The following is an 18,796-nucleotide window of genomic DNA, read 5'->3' as shown; positions in this document are numbered from 1 at the left end:
GAATTTAATATCTTCTCCGATCAAAAATTACTGATTTCAATTTGGAAATAGTACACACTACTTGAAGGCTTTTAACGCAAAACAAAGAAAAAGATTCCTCAGAAAAAGATGCTATCCGCGCCGTGAAAATGATTTGGGTCTGAAAATAATTGAAACACTGGCAACTAGGAATAAGTTAAGCTTCTTCCAGGCCGGCGTTCAGTTAATTGGGGCTCAGCGCGAAAAACGGCGAACGAAAAAATACAGGAGAAGCGCTTTCTCTCGCCGCGTTTCTCCCATATGATTTCCCGCTGTTTTTTTGCGCTGCGCCCCAACTAAGGCCCTCTTTACACGAACCCAGGTTGCTTTTTACCCCAGGTTCCCCCAGGTTGAATCACCGCGGGGGGTAACCCTTTTGCAGTCAGTTTTTTATAAGCGTTTACATGAAATCAGTAGTCTAGGCGGGTCAGCCCCCCTTGCCGGGTATGTCGAAACTCGGGTTGACCCGGCGAGAAGGGTTGAAATTTCTGCAGTTCTTACATGTAAACAGTGGGCCGAAAGCTAACCCGGGTTGGTACTTTCAGTCAAATAACCATGTTGTTTCGGGTTTTTTTTTTTTTTTTTTTTTTTGGTTTCTACATCAGGACCTCCCACCATATATTCCGTTATACTTTCTAGGATTTTTTTGTGTAAAGTGTATATTTTTAGCACTCTATGCGGTGATTCAACCTGGGGTAAAAAGTAATTCGGGGTCGTGTAAAGAGGGCCTAACTGAACGCCTGGAAGAGGCTTAACTTATTCCTAGTTTCCCCGGTTTCGATTATTTTCAAACACAAATCATTTTCACGGCGTGAATGACATCTTTTACGAATTTTTTTTTTCTTTGCTTTGCGTTAAAAGCCTTTATGTAGTGTGTACTAACCTTACTTTATTTCCAAATTGAAATCAGTAATTTTCGATCGGAGAAGATATTCAATTCCAACAGAAAAAACATACATGGCCGCAGTTGCACGTGGAATTGGCGAGACAAGTGGCGCTGCCAGTTAAAATGGCTTTTTTGGGAAAATATTTTATTGTTAGAATTTGTTTTCTCGAAATGCAGCTTTACCTGTGCATTTATTTGTTTCTTTATTTCTCAATCCACATTTTTCTTTTATCTCACTATTTTTCAGCGCTGAAAAAGTTTTCAAGGTTTTTGTAATTTAAATTCCATCAATCAAATTGCGAGAACTTTAGGACGCGCAGTTGACAAGTTGTTGAATGGTTCAAGGCTTAATTCACACGGGTAGTTTATTTTTGGAAAGCAAAGCTTGAGTTTGTTTCGAGGCAACACGACTGTCCAAGGAAACCGAAGGTGTAATTTCTCACATTTTCTAGATATGGTCAAAACTGGACTGTTCTTTACTTTTTTTTTCCTAAAAGTGAACTGTTAATTATGAAAATCGCGAGTTGAATATAGCATATGGACTGAATGAAATATACGTGATATGAACAGTCCACCTCAGGCGGTGCGAATTTTTAAATAACTATTATTTTTATTTCTTAAATTTCTATTTCTAGCTTATTTACGTATTTTTAAATACGTAAATAAAAGAATTTAAAAGTGAATTAAAGGGATAATTAAAATCATTCCTTTAATTCACTTTTAAATCCTTTTATTTCTATTTTTTTCTAAATTTCTTTTTTTATTTATTTATTTTTTTTATTTTTTATTTTTTTTAGACTCCGCACTCCGCACTCCGCACTCCGCGTTTTCGGAACAGCCCAGAAAAGAGGCAATGTCCAACATTAACAAACACGATCCACGTGAGTTTCGGTTCCGCTTTCACATTTTAAAACAGTCTCTTTGTCTCAAATTACAAATGAAGGCCTTCAGCAAGGCTTTAGAAAATATCGTACCAATATATCTGGTTATTTGTCGTCGTTCATCCTTCTCATGTGAACATTTTCTCAATATACAGATTATAACCTGCCTTAGCCTCCTGCAAATTTTAAGTCAGCGGTCGGCAGAGATTCAAGTTTTAAGTGAGAGTTTTAAGCACCGTTATCAGTCAGTATTTGTATTTTTTACAGGTATCTTAATATTCATTTGCACGAATCTCTCAAACAGCAGGTTGTCCGGTGGTATATTCCCTCGAAACAAGCGCTTTGAGGGTTCACACGGGTCCTGGAAAACCTGGAAAACCCTGGAAAAGGGCTACTGGTGCTGGAAAGTTCCGGAAATCTGTTAAACTCAAGGTAAAAAAAAAAAAAAATGCAGCGAATTAACATTGAGATCTTGGAAGTGAAAGGGTTAATTTGAATTTGAGAGTCCTGAAAAAATCAATCTGTGTCCTGGAAAAGTCCTGAAAATTTGTTTCTGAAAAAGGGTACAAACCCTAGCTCTTGACTTACAAGAAGAAGAATATCCTTGAAAATTTCGCCCAACTTTTTTGCAAAGCATCCAATAGAGCGGTGTTCAAAAAAAGCAAGGTGTGAATACTGACGTACCCAAACAAAGAATTGACCCAAAGTATGGAGAGTATTAATATACATGAAAATGTTTTTTTACATCTTAAAGGTGGGAAATTTTATTACTTCAGTATAACAATACAGCGACCCCTTGTTTCTAGAAAATAGATATCCGTGTATCGATAGATACACGGATATCTATTTTCCGTGTATCGTCCACGAGGTTTATTTCCTTCTCAGGCCTAAAGAAATAAAAAAAAAAAAACAAAAAAAAAAAAAAAAACGAAACGCCACCTTGTGACTTTTTCTTGAGGCCAGTATGGAGACATTCAACGCGATAAAAACGCCATATAGCACTACAATTACACTTGCCAATATGACAGAAAAACGGCAGGGTTTCTATGGAGATTGTCAAATTAAACTCTAACAATTAGACGACTGGAAAAGGTTTATACGTGACCGTTATCGCCAAGACAACGTATCTGATGCAAAAGCAAAAATGTGGAATAAAGGATATGCTTTCCTTATAACAGGATTATTTTAGGAATATATTGTTTGTATTGTACATACGTAAAGCGGCTAGATGTAATAATAATAATAATGATAACGTTAATAATAATAATAATAATTATTAAGATCATTATCATTATTATATAAATTTTAACATGTCATTAAATAAATAAAGAAAGTTGCAAAAAAAGAGGTTGTGAATCTTATTTGTCATATTTTTGTTAGGTGTGTCTTTGCTGGGGCAAGGTTCATTGCTTGGTCAGGCACCTTTTGATTTCTATTTCTAATTCCTGGATATGAAGTCCTATGGAATGGGCGTTTTTATTAAGAGAGTTCATTAACTCTCTTTTATCGCTAATTTATGATAATCGGTATTGACAAAAAATTAATATTTTGCCGACACTGAACAGAGAACTGGGTGCAAGCGTAGTACGCGAAGCCTCACGGTTAGTGCGTTTGTCAAAAGAGACGGTTGCGAAACTTGTGACATTCTATCTGGGGCCCGGCTGACCAATGCGCTTATGCCTCAACCTTTGAGTGTGTTTGATTGTGTAGTGAAGGCAACATTAGTCTACACTAGACGAGAGCTCTACGACAGTACTCTCAAAACAAAGCATTGACATCACAAAATGTCGGGGAAACTGAAATATGCAAAGCTAGAGCAGCGCACAGGAAAGATAACAGAGATAAGTAAAAAAAAATGCATGAATATCCTGTTACTTATTAGATGTTGGCAAACTTAAGAGAGCAATGTTGCACGCCTTGGTTTCCAATGTGATCCGGTCTTCGTTTTTCTTTTCATTTTTAGTGCAATACTTGCACAATAGGTTATTGGCTAGTCGGAAAGTGATATCTTTTCCAATATCAACCGAAAAAGATGTTGCTTAATCAATGAATCAATCAATTTATAATTCAGTTGTAATTCGCTTTTCCCTTATGGGGGAATAAAAATGGTAAAAATGGAATACATAACAGTAGGAATTCGCCGACGGTTCATACCAACAGGGACTAAGGTCTACCTTAATTATACTAAGGAACAGAGTTGAAGCCATAATAAACGTTCAGTATCTCAGATTTTTTGTCTTCTCATGCAATAATCGAAATTTACTTAAAAACTAGGAAAACACATTTAGGACGGACTATGAACCACAAATTTTAATCAACGTAAAACTGACTCAAAGAAAAACTTCAAAAACACAACAATAAAGCTTTCTGTTTAAATTAACAGCTATTCTTACTGCTTAGTATAGTTACTTTACTCTGCTAAAATACAGCAAAAATCTAGTACATAGCTGTATTTATATTTATGATTTACACCATGCCATGGGAAATACAGCCAATCTGCACCAAACAGAAAAGCCGTTGAATACTCAACAATGTTACACTCGACCTTACCATTGGGGGCTGTATTAATTGGGTTGGCCACTGTATTTTCCACGGCTTGGTATAAAATAATTATGCAACAATTTATCGTGGGATACGATGGAATATCCCACTTGTCACGTGTATTTTCTTGGTGTGCAAACTCGCTTAAAGGCTTGTGTATAAACAGAGAAATTGACACGTGGGATTTTCCATGGTACACCACACGACAACATTGCATAACCAGTGCATGTTTTACTGAATAAAAGTTTGAAAAAATTATGCCATGGGTGTGATTTCACTCACATCCTCCGCCTGTATACTAGTCGGGCTTGAACCACAACACCATTCAGACAATAATGCTCGCTTTGTGGCACTAGCAGAAGTGATTGGTGCGGCCTCCTCACGGGCCTCCCGGAATATTACTTTCTCGGAATATTACTTTCGCGAGCTCAATAAAATAATTCCATTCAGGTTTTTTTTTTTTTTTTTTCTACTGAGGAAATTTTGGGTAAGTCTAAAAAAACGGTTTCAAACTAAATGCATATCTTTTAAAAAATCTAGATTCCAAAGCTAAAATGTATCATCACAACACTAATTCTGATGATTTATGGGAGTAACTGTTATGATGTCTATACAGTCAGTCAGTCCTGTCTTCTACACTATTATTAGAAAAGGACCGTCAGTTCTCTTACACGACCAAATCTTCAACGTTTGCGTACAACTGCTTGTCATACATTTCCATATTGATCAACCTCTGCGGAGAAGAAAATATGACAAGAGTAGTCGGTCATTTGATACGTTTGTCAGTGTTACCTTACGGCACCTAATTTACGTGTATGAAAGAAAAGTATCTGATTTTTTTTTATTTGCTAAGCTCTAGCTAATAACAACAGACGATAGCTCGTCACGGTAATTGTTTGTTCTGCGGCATTTTGTAATAACTACGCATTTTGTAATACCTTACGCATTTTGTAATAAAAGTTGCAGCATTTTGTAATTACCTGCAGTATTTTGTTTTAAATACAAACGACGCATTTTGTAATAAGTGTTGCAGCATTTTGTAATGAACGTTAGTCTACGCAATTTGTAATAACGTGATGACGCAAATTGTAATAAGTCTCTTCACACGATAATTTCACCAAGCATACAGATTGGCTGGATTCCCTTCAACACTGGCTTAATATAGTTTGTCAAGTGCTCTTTTTTAGCAGATATTGGGAGCTAAACAACCCACATACTTCTATGTAAATCTATATTTTCAATAAGCATGTGGCATAATTTTAGTCTGAGAGGTGTATACATTTTGGAAAATGAAATTCTCAATTCCTTAAAAATTTCCTAAATCTTCATAATGGAGAATGGAATACTACCAGGTGAAATAGTTCCACCCATTGTCACGCAAATGTTGACGTTTGTTCTGCGGCATTTTGTAATAACTACGCATTTTGTAATACCTTACGTATTTTGTAATAAAAGTTGCAGCATTTTGTAATTACCTGCAGTATTTTGTATTAAATGCAAACGACGCATTTTATAATAAGAGCTGCAGCATTTTGTAATAAACGTCAGTCTACGCAATTTGTAATAACGTGGTGACGCAAATTGTAATAAGTCTCTTCACACGATAATTTCACCAAGCATACAGATTGGCTGGATTCCCTTCAACATCAACCTGATGGAAAATCAGTTATTATATTTTTGCAGGATTTTTTTAAACTGAATATGAGTACAGTATCTGCATGGGTATTTGTACAGTAGCTGCACGCGATTTTTTAGATAAGTTCTTTTTTCTCACTTTTGTCCGATTCTTGGAATCAAGTTAGGTTCACGAAAAAGAAAGTAATAAAACGTCAACATTTGCGTGACAATGGGTGGAACTATTTCACCTGGTGGTATTCCATTCTCCATTATGAAGATTTAGGAAATTTTTAAGGAATTGAGAATTTCATTTTCCAAAATGTATACACCTCTCAGACTAAAATTATGCCACATGCTTATTGAAAATATAGATTTACATAGAAGTATGTGGGTTGTTTAGCTCCCAATATCTGCTAAAAAAGAGCACTTGACAAACTATATTAAGCCAGTGTTGAAGGGAATCCAGCCAATCTGTATGCTTGGTGAAATTATCGTGTGAAGAGACTTATTACAATTTGCGTCACCACGTTATTACAAATTGCGTAGACTGACGTTTATTACAAAATGCGTCGTTTTCATTTAATACCAAATACTGCAGGTAATTACAAAATGCTGCAACTTTTATTACAAAATGCGTAAGGTATTACAAAATGCGTAGTTATTACAAAATGCCGCAGAACATTGTTTCTTATTTTGCATCATGCATAATATAATTCACTTGAAAGAGAGGTACTTTTGGGCAATGTTTTAGTTGTTACCCAAAATTGCCTCGCATCCCCGTTGAATTTCAGTATATTCCAGTGGTGGATCCAGCCCTTGAGCTAAGGGCGGGGAGGGAGGGCGGTTTTGTTTTGCTTGCCCTGCCAGCTTTTCTTTCCTCTGTGATTTTTTCCTCTTTTACCCAAAACAAGGGGGGGGGGGGGGCGAGCCCGCCCCCCCTGGATCCAGTACTGTTAATTCCACAAACAAAAATTACCACGAAAAGAACTATCACCAAGTCTTACTATGAGTTCTGTTCAATCTTTTCACTTGATTTCTTAAGCGCGTTGTAAAAAAAAAAACCCAAACCCAAACGGCAGCCGTCTGGGCTAGTTCATTATAACTCCTGATAAACATTCCCAGTGTTGTTTTAGAACTTAAATTAATTTTGGCAATAGAAAATCAATCCCCCAGTAGCTCACTTTGTGTTGGTTTTCCATTTCTTTGAGTTCAATCCTCAGTTCAGTAAATGTTGGTCTTTCATCTGGGTTTTCTTGCCAGCATTTCGTCATTATTCCATATCTAAAATTGAATAAATTAAGAAGCCATGATGTTACATCCGTTAGGAGGCGTGGTTGCCTAATGTTGATTATTAGTGGTCTGTGTTCGAGCCATGGCTACGGCCCTTAAGGCTTTTGTATTGTTGAAATTTTGGACCAAAGAGAAAAATGCCGGGTGGATAAACTTAAATGGATTGGCATCTCTTTCAGGGGAACGGGGAAGAGGCAAAGAGGGAAGGGGGCGGGGGGCTGGGTGCTGACGTTTTAGTTAGGCTTCTTGGTAAACTAGATAATTCAGATTAATAATTTCTTGATTTTAGTATTTATTTAGCATCTCATATCATCTTGTCTCCTTGCCGGTAGGCGTCTAAGGACTAATTCAAGCAACTACTGCAACTAATTTCATGTTCAACAATAATGTTGACATAAAAGGAAAAAGAAGAGCTGGTTACAATTTTTCATCCACGTGTTGTGGCTTCGACATTCTGTGTCCTTGCTGTAGCCAGTGTACAGTTTTTCTGCCATCCATCCGTGGATATGGTGAGCCACCTGGAAGGGAACATTTTTCAGAAGACATCAAGACCTCGATTTCTTCCAAAATAAACTCAAAATTGTAATTCTTTTTTCAGCAATTTAGGTAGAATGGTTGCTATTGAAAATATCATTAAGTATCCTCTCCTAATGAGAGGCCATTCGGGGACAACAAAACACACATTAGAAAAGAATATTGAAAACAGAATATAACAAGTTATGAATGCTATTTGAGAGGAAGCAGATCAGTTAGTTATCTTACAAACTTGGTCGAGGAGTTGAACTCGGTTCTATGTTAAAGAAACTCCATCTAAGGTCAGAAAGGAACTTTAACCCGGACGCTCTAGCTTCTAAGCGGAGAACCCCAACATAGCTACTCCACCAAATTGACTGTAACCTCCTTTATTACATATATTTCTGCGCCATTCAACAACATGCGAAGTTCAAACCCTAACTAAAGATAGTGTTTTTTGCTGCCGTAAGTCATAATTACGACGACCACCAACGAACTTTGGAAAAAAAGAAACAAACAATATGGATCGAAATCTACCACTCACATCCCACAGATATGACTTTTGAAAACATTGAAGTTAGCTTCTGTGCCCTGAAAGGACCGCTAAGATGACTGTCGATAGCGAAGCACGTGACCTTCGATTGAGCAGATGTCACGTGTTATGGAAAGGCGCAGTAAACAAACTACGAAGGTGCAAGCCGCTACCTAGCTTACCTATCGTGAAAATATCGTAAAGGAGAACTCCATAACTCCACCTGTTAGACAAATAAGTGTTTAAATAATAGTTATGATATGGTGAAAAAGACCTTGTTACTTAAAAACAAAAAGCATTGGAAGTTCTTCGGCTTGTTTCCTGGATGCTATTATACTACTGCCCTTCTAAGGGATGATGTTGTAAATAGTAGTATAATTTTTTGTGCATGTGTATGACAAGATTTTGAAGTTCTTTCTCTTATGTCTTAGGCACAAAAATCCTTGTTTACATGTAAATAATAACAACAAACAATCCTTGGAGCACAAAATCTTTGACGAATTCACCACTACCAGTCTGGCCTTAGTTGTTCTAAGGCAGGATAACGCTATCGACCGAATAAATCGCTATCCAGTGGATATGTTTTGACAAACCAAACCACGCTATCTCCTGGATAGTCATATGTCCGTTGGATATAGTGTTATCCACCTTTCAAACAACCCGAGACATGTCCAATCAGTTAACATTAATTGGTGCAGTGTATCTTTTCTGTCTTATCATGGATGAGCAGGAGAAGTTGCTATTATTATAAGTCAAGTACGTAAAGTAATATGGTAATCCTGGAGTAAACCATTATATGGAAAACATATATTTATGTAGAACGTTGAACCACGGTACATGTACTAACACATCGCTTTTTGTCGAGTATGTCCCATAAAGCAGTGCTTCCATTGCAGTCCACTTAACAGGGAGACGGCCCTAGAGAAAGAACAGAACTTTTTAGCAGACAAAGCAGACGAGAAGGTCTGTACTGTGGCTTGATATATGAGTTTGTTGTTACATACCCCATTACTCGGTAAAATTATAAACTTTTGCAAGCCACCTGAATAGTCCCTGTGATTAGTCTCTTTAAGAGTTTACACGAGGGAACAGGTTGCAGTGACTGGTCCCTTGTAGTATATACATCACGACACTGATTGCAAAAGGACACTTAGCTCAAAATCTTGGGAGAAAGGTAATCTCTTTCACTCTTTTCCTCTCCAAAAGCAAAACTGAAATTGTTAAAATGGGCGTAACAATGAGATATATGCCAGGGCAATAAAAAATGTAAATTAACCACCATAGCGACTTAATGAAGCTGACGTTTCGAGCGTTAGCCCTTCTTCAGAGCAAAGCGGACTTTGAAAAATAATTAAAATATATAAATACTGATCTGCGGTTGGATTATTTTCATTTTGTCTCTGATAGTTGTCTCACGAACAGTTCACACGAAGGGTTTTGAAGAGACAAATCTCTGGCACTTTTTATCTTGTCTCTTGCCTTTGATTTTCGTTCGTAAATATTGTCGTCTTGAACATCTCTGGCCATTCCAAAGTCTGTCACTTTACATGTTTCTTTTTCACCAACCAACACATTACGAGCTGCCAGATCTCGGTGGATAATCTGAAACAGAAGTTTATTGGTGATATTTCGATACGTGGAAGACAAAACAAATAAATCAAATGTCGCGAACCACTAGAATTCAAACATTTCGACGTGAATTAAAATCCATGTACATGTTTATTTAATCGACAAGTTATATTGCAATTAAAAAGTTTGTAAGGTCTTGAGCGAACCGCCTTCCTTAATCTTTTAACATCATATGACGTTAAAAAAAGAAAGAAACCGAGTGCATCCGTACAATCTTTTAAGATCAGTGACAGTGCAAAATTGGATACAAGGTGGAACTTTTTTCCACCCTAGAAAATTCCCGCTATGCGAGACGATCAGTGTAACTTCAGTTCAACCCCCATTAAACAGCCACCCTCTGGAAAATGGCTGCTTAGAGGGGGCTGGCCGCTTAATAGAGCTAAAAACAATAGAAAAACTCTCATCAAGACTTTGATTACTGGCCACCTAATAGAGGTGGCCGTTTAATAGGTGGTCGCTTAGTGGGGGTTCGACTGTACATGTCATGTGAATAAAAACTGGCTATCATCATTACAGTTCTTTATGGGCAAATATTTACACCTTAGTCAATTCCTTCTACGAAAAATTCACAAGCCGATTTTAAGTTCCTTACAGACCAACGCTACAACATCGCAGCATTGCATAGTGGAAACCGTTAGAGTGAGACGCTTCCAGCAATAACGTGCAAATCCGCAATAGGCCAATAAGGGCGCAAAACATAAAGGCCCAATAAATGAGTACATTACATACTCGTTTGGATGACAAATAAGACATTCCATCAGCGATTTGCCAAGCAAACATCATCAGCTGCTGTGACGTCAGACTTGTTTTCGGTTTGATATCCGGGTCTTTGTAATAAGTGTCATTCAGTCCACGGCTCTTTCTCAGATATCCTAGTAGGTCTCCAAATGGAACATATTCTATCAGCACTAACAAAGGCTCTGAGAAGAAAACCAGAGAGGAGAAAGAAACACTGGTGATGTTAAACAATAATAGGGATCGTATCTGGACAAAGATATATATAGCCAAAGGAGTGGTCCAATTGATTTTCACTGGCACACTGAAGCTGCAATGAAGAATTATTCTATTTTGAAGTGATTGTAAGTGCAACGCATTCATAGATTCATCTAGTTGACTCAACAACAAGAAAGGTAAGGGTATTGAATAGAGTCAAGAGAGATTTCAAAACACTGAGCAGCGTGTCTTTAAGGGTTTTATCCCAACGTTTACCAGATTCAGTGACGCATCCCAGAAGCTTGATGACATGAGGATGAGGCTTGAGCTGTTTCATTATCTCAAGTTCTGATAACAAGTCTCTCTTGTCTGTCTCGAGCGCATTCTCTGCAATATAATCCCAAATGAGATTCTTAAAACTCAATACTTATGATTTATAAATTGATGTTTTGCAGCTGCTAACTTGAATATGCCAAATTTTCGGGGTCAAACCCTCATTACATCAACAACAATTTAGAACAATTGTTTTTATTTTAACTGACTTAGAAAACAAAGTTAAAAATAATTGACATCAGTATGAAATCAACAATATCACGATATCACACTAACCATGTTGCTGTGACGGAATACTAGCACCGAATCATTAGCATAATGAGTATTTTAAAGTCTGCCAAGACTCCAAGCTAGAAATAGACGATTAGAATAGCATAACACATTCGGCACTGTTTTACTACTATTTTTAAAGCATTTCACACCTCTTAATTTTTTAATGGCCACTAGTGTCTTTCCAGGCCGTCCTCGAAGATCTACTGCTCTTCCCTTGGCAACCTGACCAAACGCACCTTTACCAATTATCTTCTCTAGAGTCACATGTTCTCTCGGAACCTCCCAGGAGCGTGTCGACGGATGAAGAAGTGCGTATTGGCTGCTTTGCGAAGCGTTTGATGAAACATTATTGCCTCTATCTTCTGATACGTTTTGTAATCGAGAAGCCTGATTCAGTGACGTGTATTGGCTTTGAAAGGAAACTCCAGAATTTTGAATCCTGGCGGGATCTTCGTCCAGTCCAATGTTATCCATTTCCATTTGAGGCTAATGCGTGAAAAATTATTAACACACATTTGACGTTTACAAATTACTTTTTCTGAAAGCGAGATGTAAGTTGATCTGAGTCAACTGCATAACTAATTCACGCCTGAGGGGTGATGAAAACTTTAGAGTCCCCTTAAACTTTGAACGCTTGTAACTTTAAAAGCACTTAAGAGCAGCTTCGCCTAAATATCAACTAGACTTGGAAATAGCGAAAAAATCGAATTTCTTCAAACTCGCCCAGAATGAAGCCCTACGGGCACTAGCTACAAAAATATTGTTTTAAGTTCGATAAATCAAAAATTATTTTTCTGCGCAATTTTTTCGTTTCGATGTCCCAAATCGGCCAAAATCGATCGAAAATGAGCGGCATATTCAGAGGCTCGTAAACTCAAAAGTAAAAATCTTCATAACAAACTGATTGCACGTTGTATTTGTACTTCCTTTCTTGTATATTTAGAGCTAAACAGATCGCGATTTGATTAGAACCAAAATATTTCATGATTTTTCTAAATTAACGACCCAAGACAGCTAAACAAGAGGTCTACATTTAGCCTATTTTCAAATGCTAAAAAGGCGTTCTGGTACACGGCTTTTCCCAAAACGACTTCTTTGGTCTGAAAGAGCATTGTTTCTTCTTCAAATTAGTGAAATAAAATTTTTGGGTAAATAAAATCGCGAGCGCTGAGATAGCGAACTAAATGCAGTACTTCTTCCTGAAAACGTGACCTTTGACCCAAGCGTAACGAAACCGAATACTGCAAGAAAACCCGGAAGAAAAGCAAACGCTTCGTTATTTTGAAACATTTTTTAGTGATATCTCTCCGAAACCATTATTGCAAGAAACTATTTCCAGATATGAAATCTTACAGGGTCAAAGAAGGAGCTAAAGAGCGCATTTTGACACAATAACTTTGTTTGCTGAGAATTGAAGTCAATGACCGTTAACGAATTCCAGTGAAATTTGCGAACTTGAACTATGTTACCCGATACTTACCTGAATATTTATACTGATTTATAGAAGAGTCGTCTTCTTGGATTAACCTTCTAAAGAAGCTGGATCCACATTTGGAAACAAATGTTTAATGTTCCGTGACCTGCCCGCTGCTATAAATTCCATGCACATGCCGACCGCATGTTTGTCGTAAAACGAACTGAACTCCACTGACAGTTTCCATAGGCAACCCCAAAATAAACAATGCCGCAAAATGTAAAGTGAAATTGGCTGTCTTCGGGAACAGTTAGAAGCTAGAGTCAAGATCCATTACCTTTAAAAAGTGCTTGATTTTATTTGTTTGTGTCGACTTTGTTCACGCAGTATTTCTTACTGTCACGTTCGAATACCGCAAATCGGTCACGCGAAAATACTGCAAACCGTGCAGACTTGTTTGAGCCTTTAATTTTGACTCTTTTTTTTTGGCGCTAGTTACAAAATGGTGTTCAATATATCTGAAAGTTTGTCATTTATCAACAGGCAGCACAAGCGCAGTATGTGACTTTTGATTCAATAGAAAAACGTGCAAAAGACTTTGTATGGGAAACTTACTCAGTCTGCACGGTCTGCAGTGTTTTGGCGTGACTGATACACAGTATTCGAACGTGACAGTAACTACTGAGTGAACGAAGTAAAATCAAGCACTTTTTAAAGGCAATGGAACGTGACTCTAGCTTCTAACTGTTCCCGAAGACAGCCAATTTCACTTTACATTTTGCGGCATTGTGTATTTTGGGGTTGCCTATGGAAACTGTCAGTGGAGTTCAGTTAGTTTTACGACAAACATGCGGTCGGCGTGTGCATGAAATTTATAGCAGCGGGCAGGTCACGGAACATTAACCATTTCTTCTTTTAGAGGTTTCCAAAGCTGGATCCAGCATCTTTTGAAGGCTAATCCAAGAAGACAGTTCTGCTATAAATATAATATTCAGGTAAGTATCGGCTAACATAGTTCAAGTTCGCAAATTTCACTGGAATTCGTTAACGGTCATTGACTTCAATTCTCAGCAAACAAAGTTATTGTGTCAAAATGCGCCCTTTAGCTCCTTCTTTGACCCTGTAAGATTTCATATCTGGAAATAGTTTCTTGCAATAATGGTTTCGGCGAGAAATCACTTGAAAATGTTTCAAAATAACGAAGCGTTTGCTTTTCTTCCGGGTTTTCTTGCAGTAATCGGTTTCCGTTACGCTTGGGTCAAAGGTCACGTTTTCAGGAAGAAGTACTGCATTTAGTTCGCTATCTCAGCGCTCGCGATTTTATTTACCCAAAAATTTTATTTCACTAATTTGAAGAAGAAACAATGCTCTTTCAGACCAAAGAAGTCGTTTTGGGAAAAGCCGTGTACCAGAACGCCTTTTTAGCATTTGAAAATAGGCTAAATGTAGACCTCTTGTTTAGCTGTCTTGGGTTGTTACCTTTGAAAATTCGTCAAATATTTTAGTTCTAATCAAATCGCGATCTGTTTAGCTCTAAATATACAAGAAAGGAAGTACAAATACAACGTGCAATCAGTTTGTTATGAAGATTTTTACTTTTGAGTTTACGAGCCTCTGAATATGCCGCTCATTTTCGATCGATTTTGGCCAATTTGGGGCATCGAACGAAAAAATTACGTAAAAAAATAATTTTTGATTTATCGAACTTAAAACAATATTTTTGTAGCTAGTGCCCGTAGGGCTTCATTCTGGGCGAGTTTGAAGAAATTCGATTTTTTCGCTATTTCCAAGTCTAGTTGATATTTAGGCGAAGCTGCTCTTAAGCAATGAACTTTAAATTTGACGACTTGCCTAAAATTTATCTGCAAAAAAGAAAAATAATAAGTATCGCATTTTATTGGTCTTGGAACTTGATGTTTCCATGGCAAACGTATTTTGTGTCATGCTTAAAATTCTGTCATACTTAAAATTCTGTCATACTTAAAATTCGTTAACCTTCTGGATGTTCTATGCCTTTTTTTTTGTCGGTTTTGGACTATTTGTAAGAATATACTTTATGCAATGCACGATGGCTCAAAGATAGCGTGTGTTCAGAAATAATAAAGTCATATGACGTCATCTCTGTATGTTACGGACTTTAAAGGAAATATGTTTCAAAGTGCTACAAATCCTTTAAGTTCCATAGCCGGCCATGGTTTTAATACTCTATCAATGACAGGTTGAAAGCCTCAACATCGCCGACCTCCACACCCCCTCCCCCCTCCCCCACCCCCTACCATCAAAGGGCCAATTACAGTCAAGCAAAAGGCTGCTCGTGTAATACTTTATATTGACTTCTTGAATTTTCTATTACGTAAAGACCTACATGCATTTTGCCCCTTTCCTCATTAGGTGCCGCTCGATTTACCCTAAAAAAATAACCAACAAATACAAATTAGTTTTCTTATGAAGAAAATCCACATTCAAATACACATCCAGGGTAGTCCAGTCTTTAGTACATGGCCCTTCAAAATACACTGTCATGAATTCGTACCACATCGATATCCCAACATAAGGTGTTTAAGTGTGAGAATTCAATTAACATGTTGTGAAATGAAAGGCTTCATTACTCCAAAAGGACTAACGACTTTTGAATGAGCTTGTAGTTTTGTGCTACTTCTGCGAGGCTATCGCGGGGTTACCTCCCAACTTTTTATTCGTCAGTATTATATTCCTGGGTAAAGAGGGGCACTATAGGAGTAATTAGTCTTTCCCAAGAACACACCACAACGACCCTGCCAGCGCTCGAACCCAGACCGCTCGACCCGGGTCTAGCACACTAAACGCCAGGCCACCACGTCTTATTTCTCCAATGAAGTGGCTTATTTCAAATAGCGAAATTATTGAGCAAAACCGGCGTTAAGACCCAAGTAATGAAACAAGAAGATCTGTTAGATCTTATAACCGCGCTTTTAAAATTTAACTGTTCGCTTAGCACTACCGTCGGAACGCAGTGCACATTCCAAAGCAGTCATTGATGATTCTTTTCTTACTGTAGACATCACATCACTTGATCAACACAAACTGTATTATTGCACCATCAGTGGTAGCCTTTGACAAATCTCCGATGACTTAATGGTCTTAATCTAGAACTTTCTTCGGGATATGTATGGGCATGAACGATATCAACGACACAATAATAACACTATTAACAACAGCTTTCTTTCTTAAAAGTCATGATTAAATTTAATTGGTGTTTTCCACGAGTAAAGGGCTAGCAAAGTAGTCACACAAGTCATAAAAAAACCCTATCCCGACCGATGTATCGATTTTGGTCACTCCAGTGACCACAGATTGAAAACGTGACAGAAAATTGGCGTTACTTTTGATTCTCACCAAATTTGTCGTATCCCCCCCCCCCTCGGGAGAATTTTGTTAAGTTAGCTAATTTAGTATGCAAGCCACCGTAATGGCGGTCGCCGCCGGCGAAATGTTTATTTGCTCAAAATTGGGGCAAAATCTTTCGGAGATGGAAATCAGGACATTTGTAAGGATACAGAAAGTAATTTGGGACCGGTTGCTGGCTTCTAAGGCTGAATTTATCCAGAAGTAAGCTGTATTTTCGTTTTCGTGTCGAAAGCCACGCGATGAAATATTATCGGCTTGTTCTGCTGTCTTGTTCTGTTTTTTCTCTTTGTCGTTTTTGTAGCCCGCCGAGGCCAGTCTTCCGTCTAAATCAGTTGAAAAAGGTTCGAAAAAGATGTTCCCATTCAAGTTTAAACTCTCAGGCGATAATTGTGGAGTTTTTTGGCCGAAACGTCGGCTTTGTTATGTTGGTGTTTTTCGGTTGCTATGGGCGACCGTTGCTTCCTTTGTTAGGACAAGTCTGGGAAGTGAGGTCACAAAAAAATTCGAATTAATTCTGGTTTTGTTCGATTTCGCTGAAATTTTAACACGATAAAGCTGGATTGTTAAGGAATAGATTTACCGCCTGCCGATGTGTGGTAGCTATTAACGCTGAAGTGTTATATCGCTTCGAAGTCAGGGTTTTGAAGAGACTTTTTTGCAACATGTGGGTTCGGCGTGATTTTGTAATCTGAGGTTTCGGTTGACCCCGAAGGAAAAAATATCCGGAAAAGGTCATTTCATCGACGATTCAAACAAATATAAATATGTATATGTTCCGAGCTAAATTTCTGGTGAAAAAATATAATTTTTGACGAGCGCTGGGTTTTTAATTTATTCCCGCGAAAGATGAGATTTATTGTTTCAACAGCTTTTGGCGAGTAAACATCACAGGTTGCGTGACTCAAAATTTGGCCGAGTGGAAGCTTGGGTCTGCTCGCACCGAAGTCGAAAAAAAAAAAAACCACGGGTAAACCATGAACCGCGCTCGGCCCATGGCCGCGCGGTTAATAAACAAATTCTAATGTGCTGTTATAACAAGCTTACCTATCCCTTGTTACAGTCTCTAAAAGGGGGAAAAATGAATTGATTGACATTATAATCAAGTCGGGAGGAGAAAGGATAAAGAGATGGATAAGACATTTCATTATCCCTCCCTTTGAAGTAATAATAAAAAAAAGCTTAACGTACTGATGCCAGAGGTCACTGAACATGGCATTACGGGCCACGCTGGGTATCAGTGTTGCAACGACTGCCGATGAAGAGTTTAAAAGGTGTAAAAATCTTAAAGGCAAGAACGAAAAACCATAAAACTTCCCATACCTGGCATTAACACTTAGTGTCTCAGTTGTCTGGTTTAGTTATTTAACTGTTTTAGCAACTACATCCTATACACAGGACGAAGTATCAAGAATCCGTAAACGGAAACGTGGTAGAAATATGTGAAACCGTTGCGGAAACACAACGGTTAACACACGTTTCCGCTGGCGGTTTGGTGACGTTTACTCGTGTTTCTGTTGCTGCGGTCACAGCGGAACCGTTCCACTTTTATACAAGTTTCCTTCAGGTTTCAGTTGAAGGAAATAAGTGATTCCGCAAGCGTAACTTCGTGTTAACATGTGCGGAAACACTTGGTAACGTTCCGGAAATCTGAATTTTTTAGATTTCCGTCGACGTAATCAGACCTAAAAGTTCACGGAAATACAAGGTTATGTTCCGGAAAGACGTTTTTGCTTTGTCTCCGTTGACGTAAAAAACCAAATGTTGACAGAATACCAGGCTACTTTCCGGGAACAAGTTTTTCTCTTGTTTCTGCTGACGTATTCAGACCTAGAGTCACTAGGCTTCGTTCCAGAAACACGATTTTTTTTCTTGCTCTTTGCTATATATCGGGCTCTTTCAGCTCTTTCAGCTCTTTCAGCATCCAAAACCATAGTAGCTAGATTGAAGTGGGAGCTTTAGCGGAAACTGACAATATATTAACAAGACAAGTTTTCTGACAGTCATTGTTAAAAGGTATAGAGAATATTTAGAATATTGTTTACCTTTCTTGTGAAGCCATAAGATGTAGACAACAAGAGCAATGATTATGACAACAAGGATACCGATCACAACTCCCAATACGGTGCAGCTGCAAGCACAATCCCCGGATACTTTTTTTTTTTTTTATTTACCAATGACATACGTTACTTACATTAAAGTTACTTACAGAAGAATAAAATATCTACAATTAACTTACAATCAAAAATAAATATATAATTAGCTTACGATAACAACTCTACAATATACAATGATGAGGAACACACTTATATATTAACTAACAGTACCGAGATTATTTACTAATAGAATATTCACATGAAATATACAAACGCGATTACATTGCTCACAAAAATTAATACTAACAATACTACAAAGCTTGAAAATTAAGAGATACAACAGAAGGGAGAATATTTTAATTAGCTTTGTGCTTTTAACAATGCAAAAAGAAGAAAGAAAAAGAGAAAAAAAAACAACAACAACAGTTACAGTTGTCATGCTGTTCAAAAAGTTCA

The 18,796-nt window shown here is 37.7% G+C and overlaps 1 protein-coding gene across 1 annotated transcript in view; it reads right to left on the bottom strand.

Moving 5' to 3' along the window:
- Nucleotides 1-4,068: 4,068 nt before the first annotated feature.
- The window catches only part of LOC110041541 (uncharacterized), a 38,739-nt gene continuing 24,011 nt past the window's right edge, over nucleotides 4,069-18,796 (bottom strand). Inside the window, exons 8-19 of the mRNA XM_089294448.1 lie at nucleotides 18,290-18,397; nucleotides 17,292-17,310; nucleotides 15,226-15,268; nucleotides 11,596-11,932; nucleotides 11,117-11,227; nucleotides 10,637-10,827; nucleotides 9,758-9,880; nucleotides 9,126-9,196; nucleotides 8,461-8,501; nucleotides 7,655-7,751; nucleotides 7,125-7,224; nucleotides 4,069-5,059 (exon numbers count right to left, since the gene is read on the bottom strand). Coding sequence (XP_089150574.1) covers nucleotides 4,994-5,059; nucleotides 7,125-7,224; nucleotides 7,655-7,751; nucleotides 8,461-8,501; nucleotides 9,126-9,196; nucleotides 9,758-9,880; nucleotides 10,637-10,827; nucleotides 11,117-11,227; nucleotides 11,596-11,932; nucleotides 15,226-15,268; nucleotides 17,292-17,310; nucleotides 18,290-18,397 — 1,307 coding nt within the window. The 3' untranslated portion in view covers nucleotides 4,069-4,993. The remainder of the gene's footprint in view (nucleotides 5,060-7,124; nucleotides 7,225-7,654; nucleotides 7,752-8,460; nucleotides 8,502-9,125; nucleotides 9,197-9,757; nucleotides 9,881-10,636; nucleotides 10,828-11,116; nucleotides 11,228-11,595; nucleotides 11,933-15,225; nucleotides 15,269-17,291; nucleotides 17,311-18,289; nucleotides 18,398-18,796) is intronic.

The sequence above is a fragment of the Orbicella faveolata genome, unplaced genomic scaffold (genome assembly GCF_042242905.1).
Source record: "Orbicella faveolata isolate gen_17 unplaced genomic scaffold, um_ofav_v1 contig_25, whole genome shotgun sequence".
Taxonomy (NCBI): domain Eukaryota; kingdom Metazoa; phylum Cnidaria; class Anthozoa; order Scleractinia; family Merulinidae; genus Orbicella; species Orbicella faveolata.
Note: the sequence above shows the minus strand (reverse complement) of the source record. Positions and strands in the feature narration are given on the sequence as shown.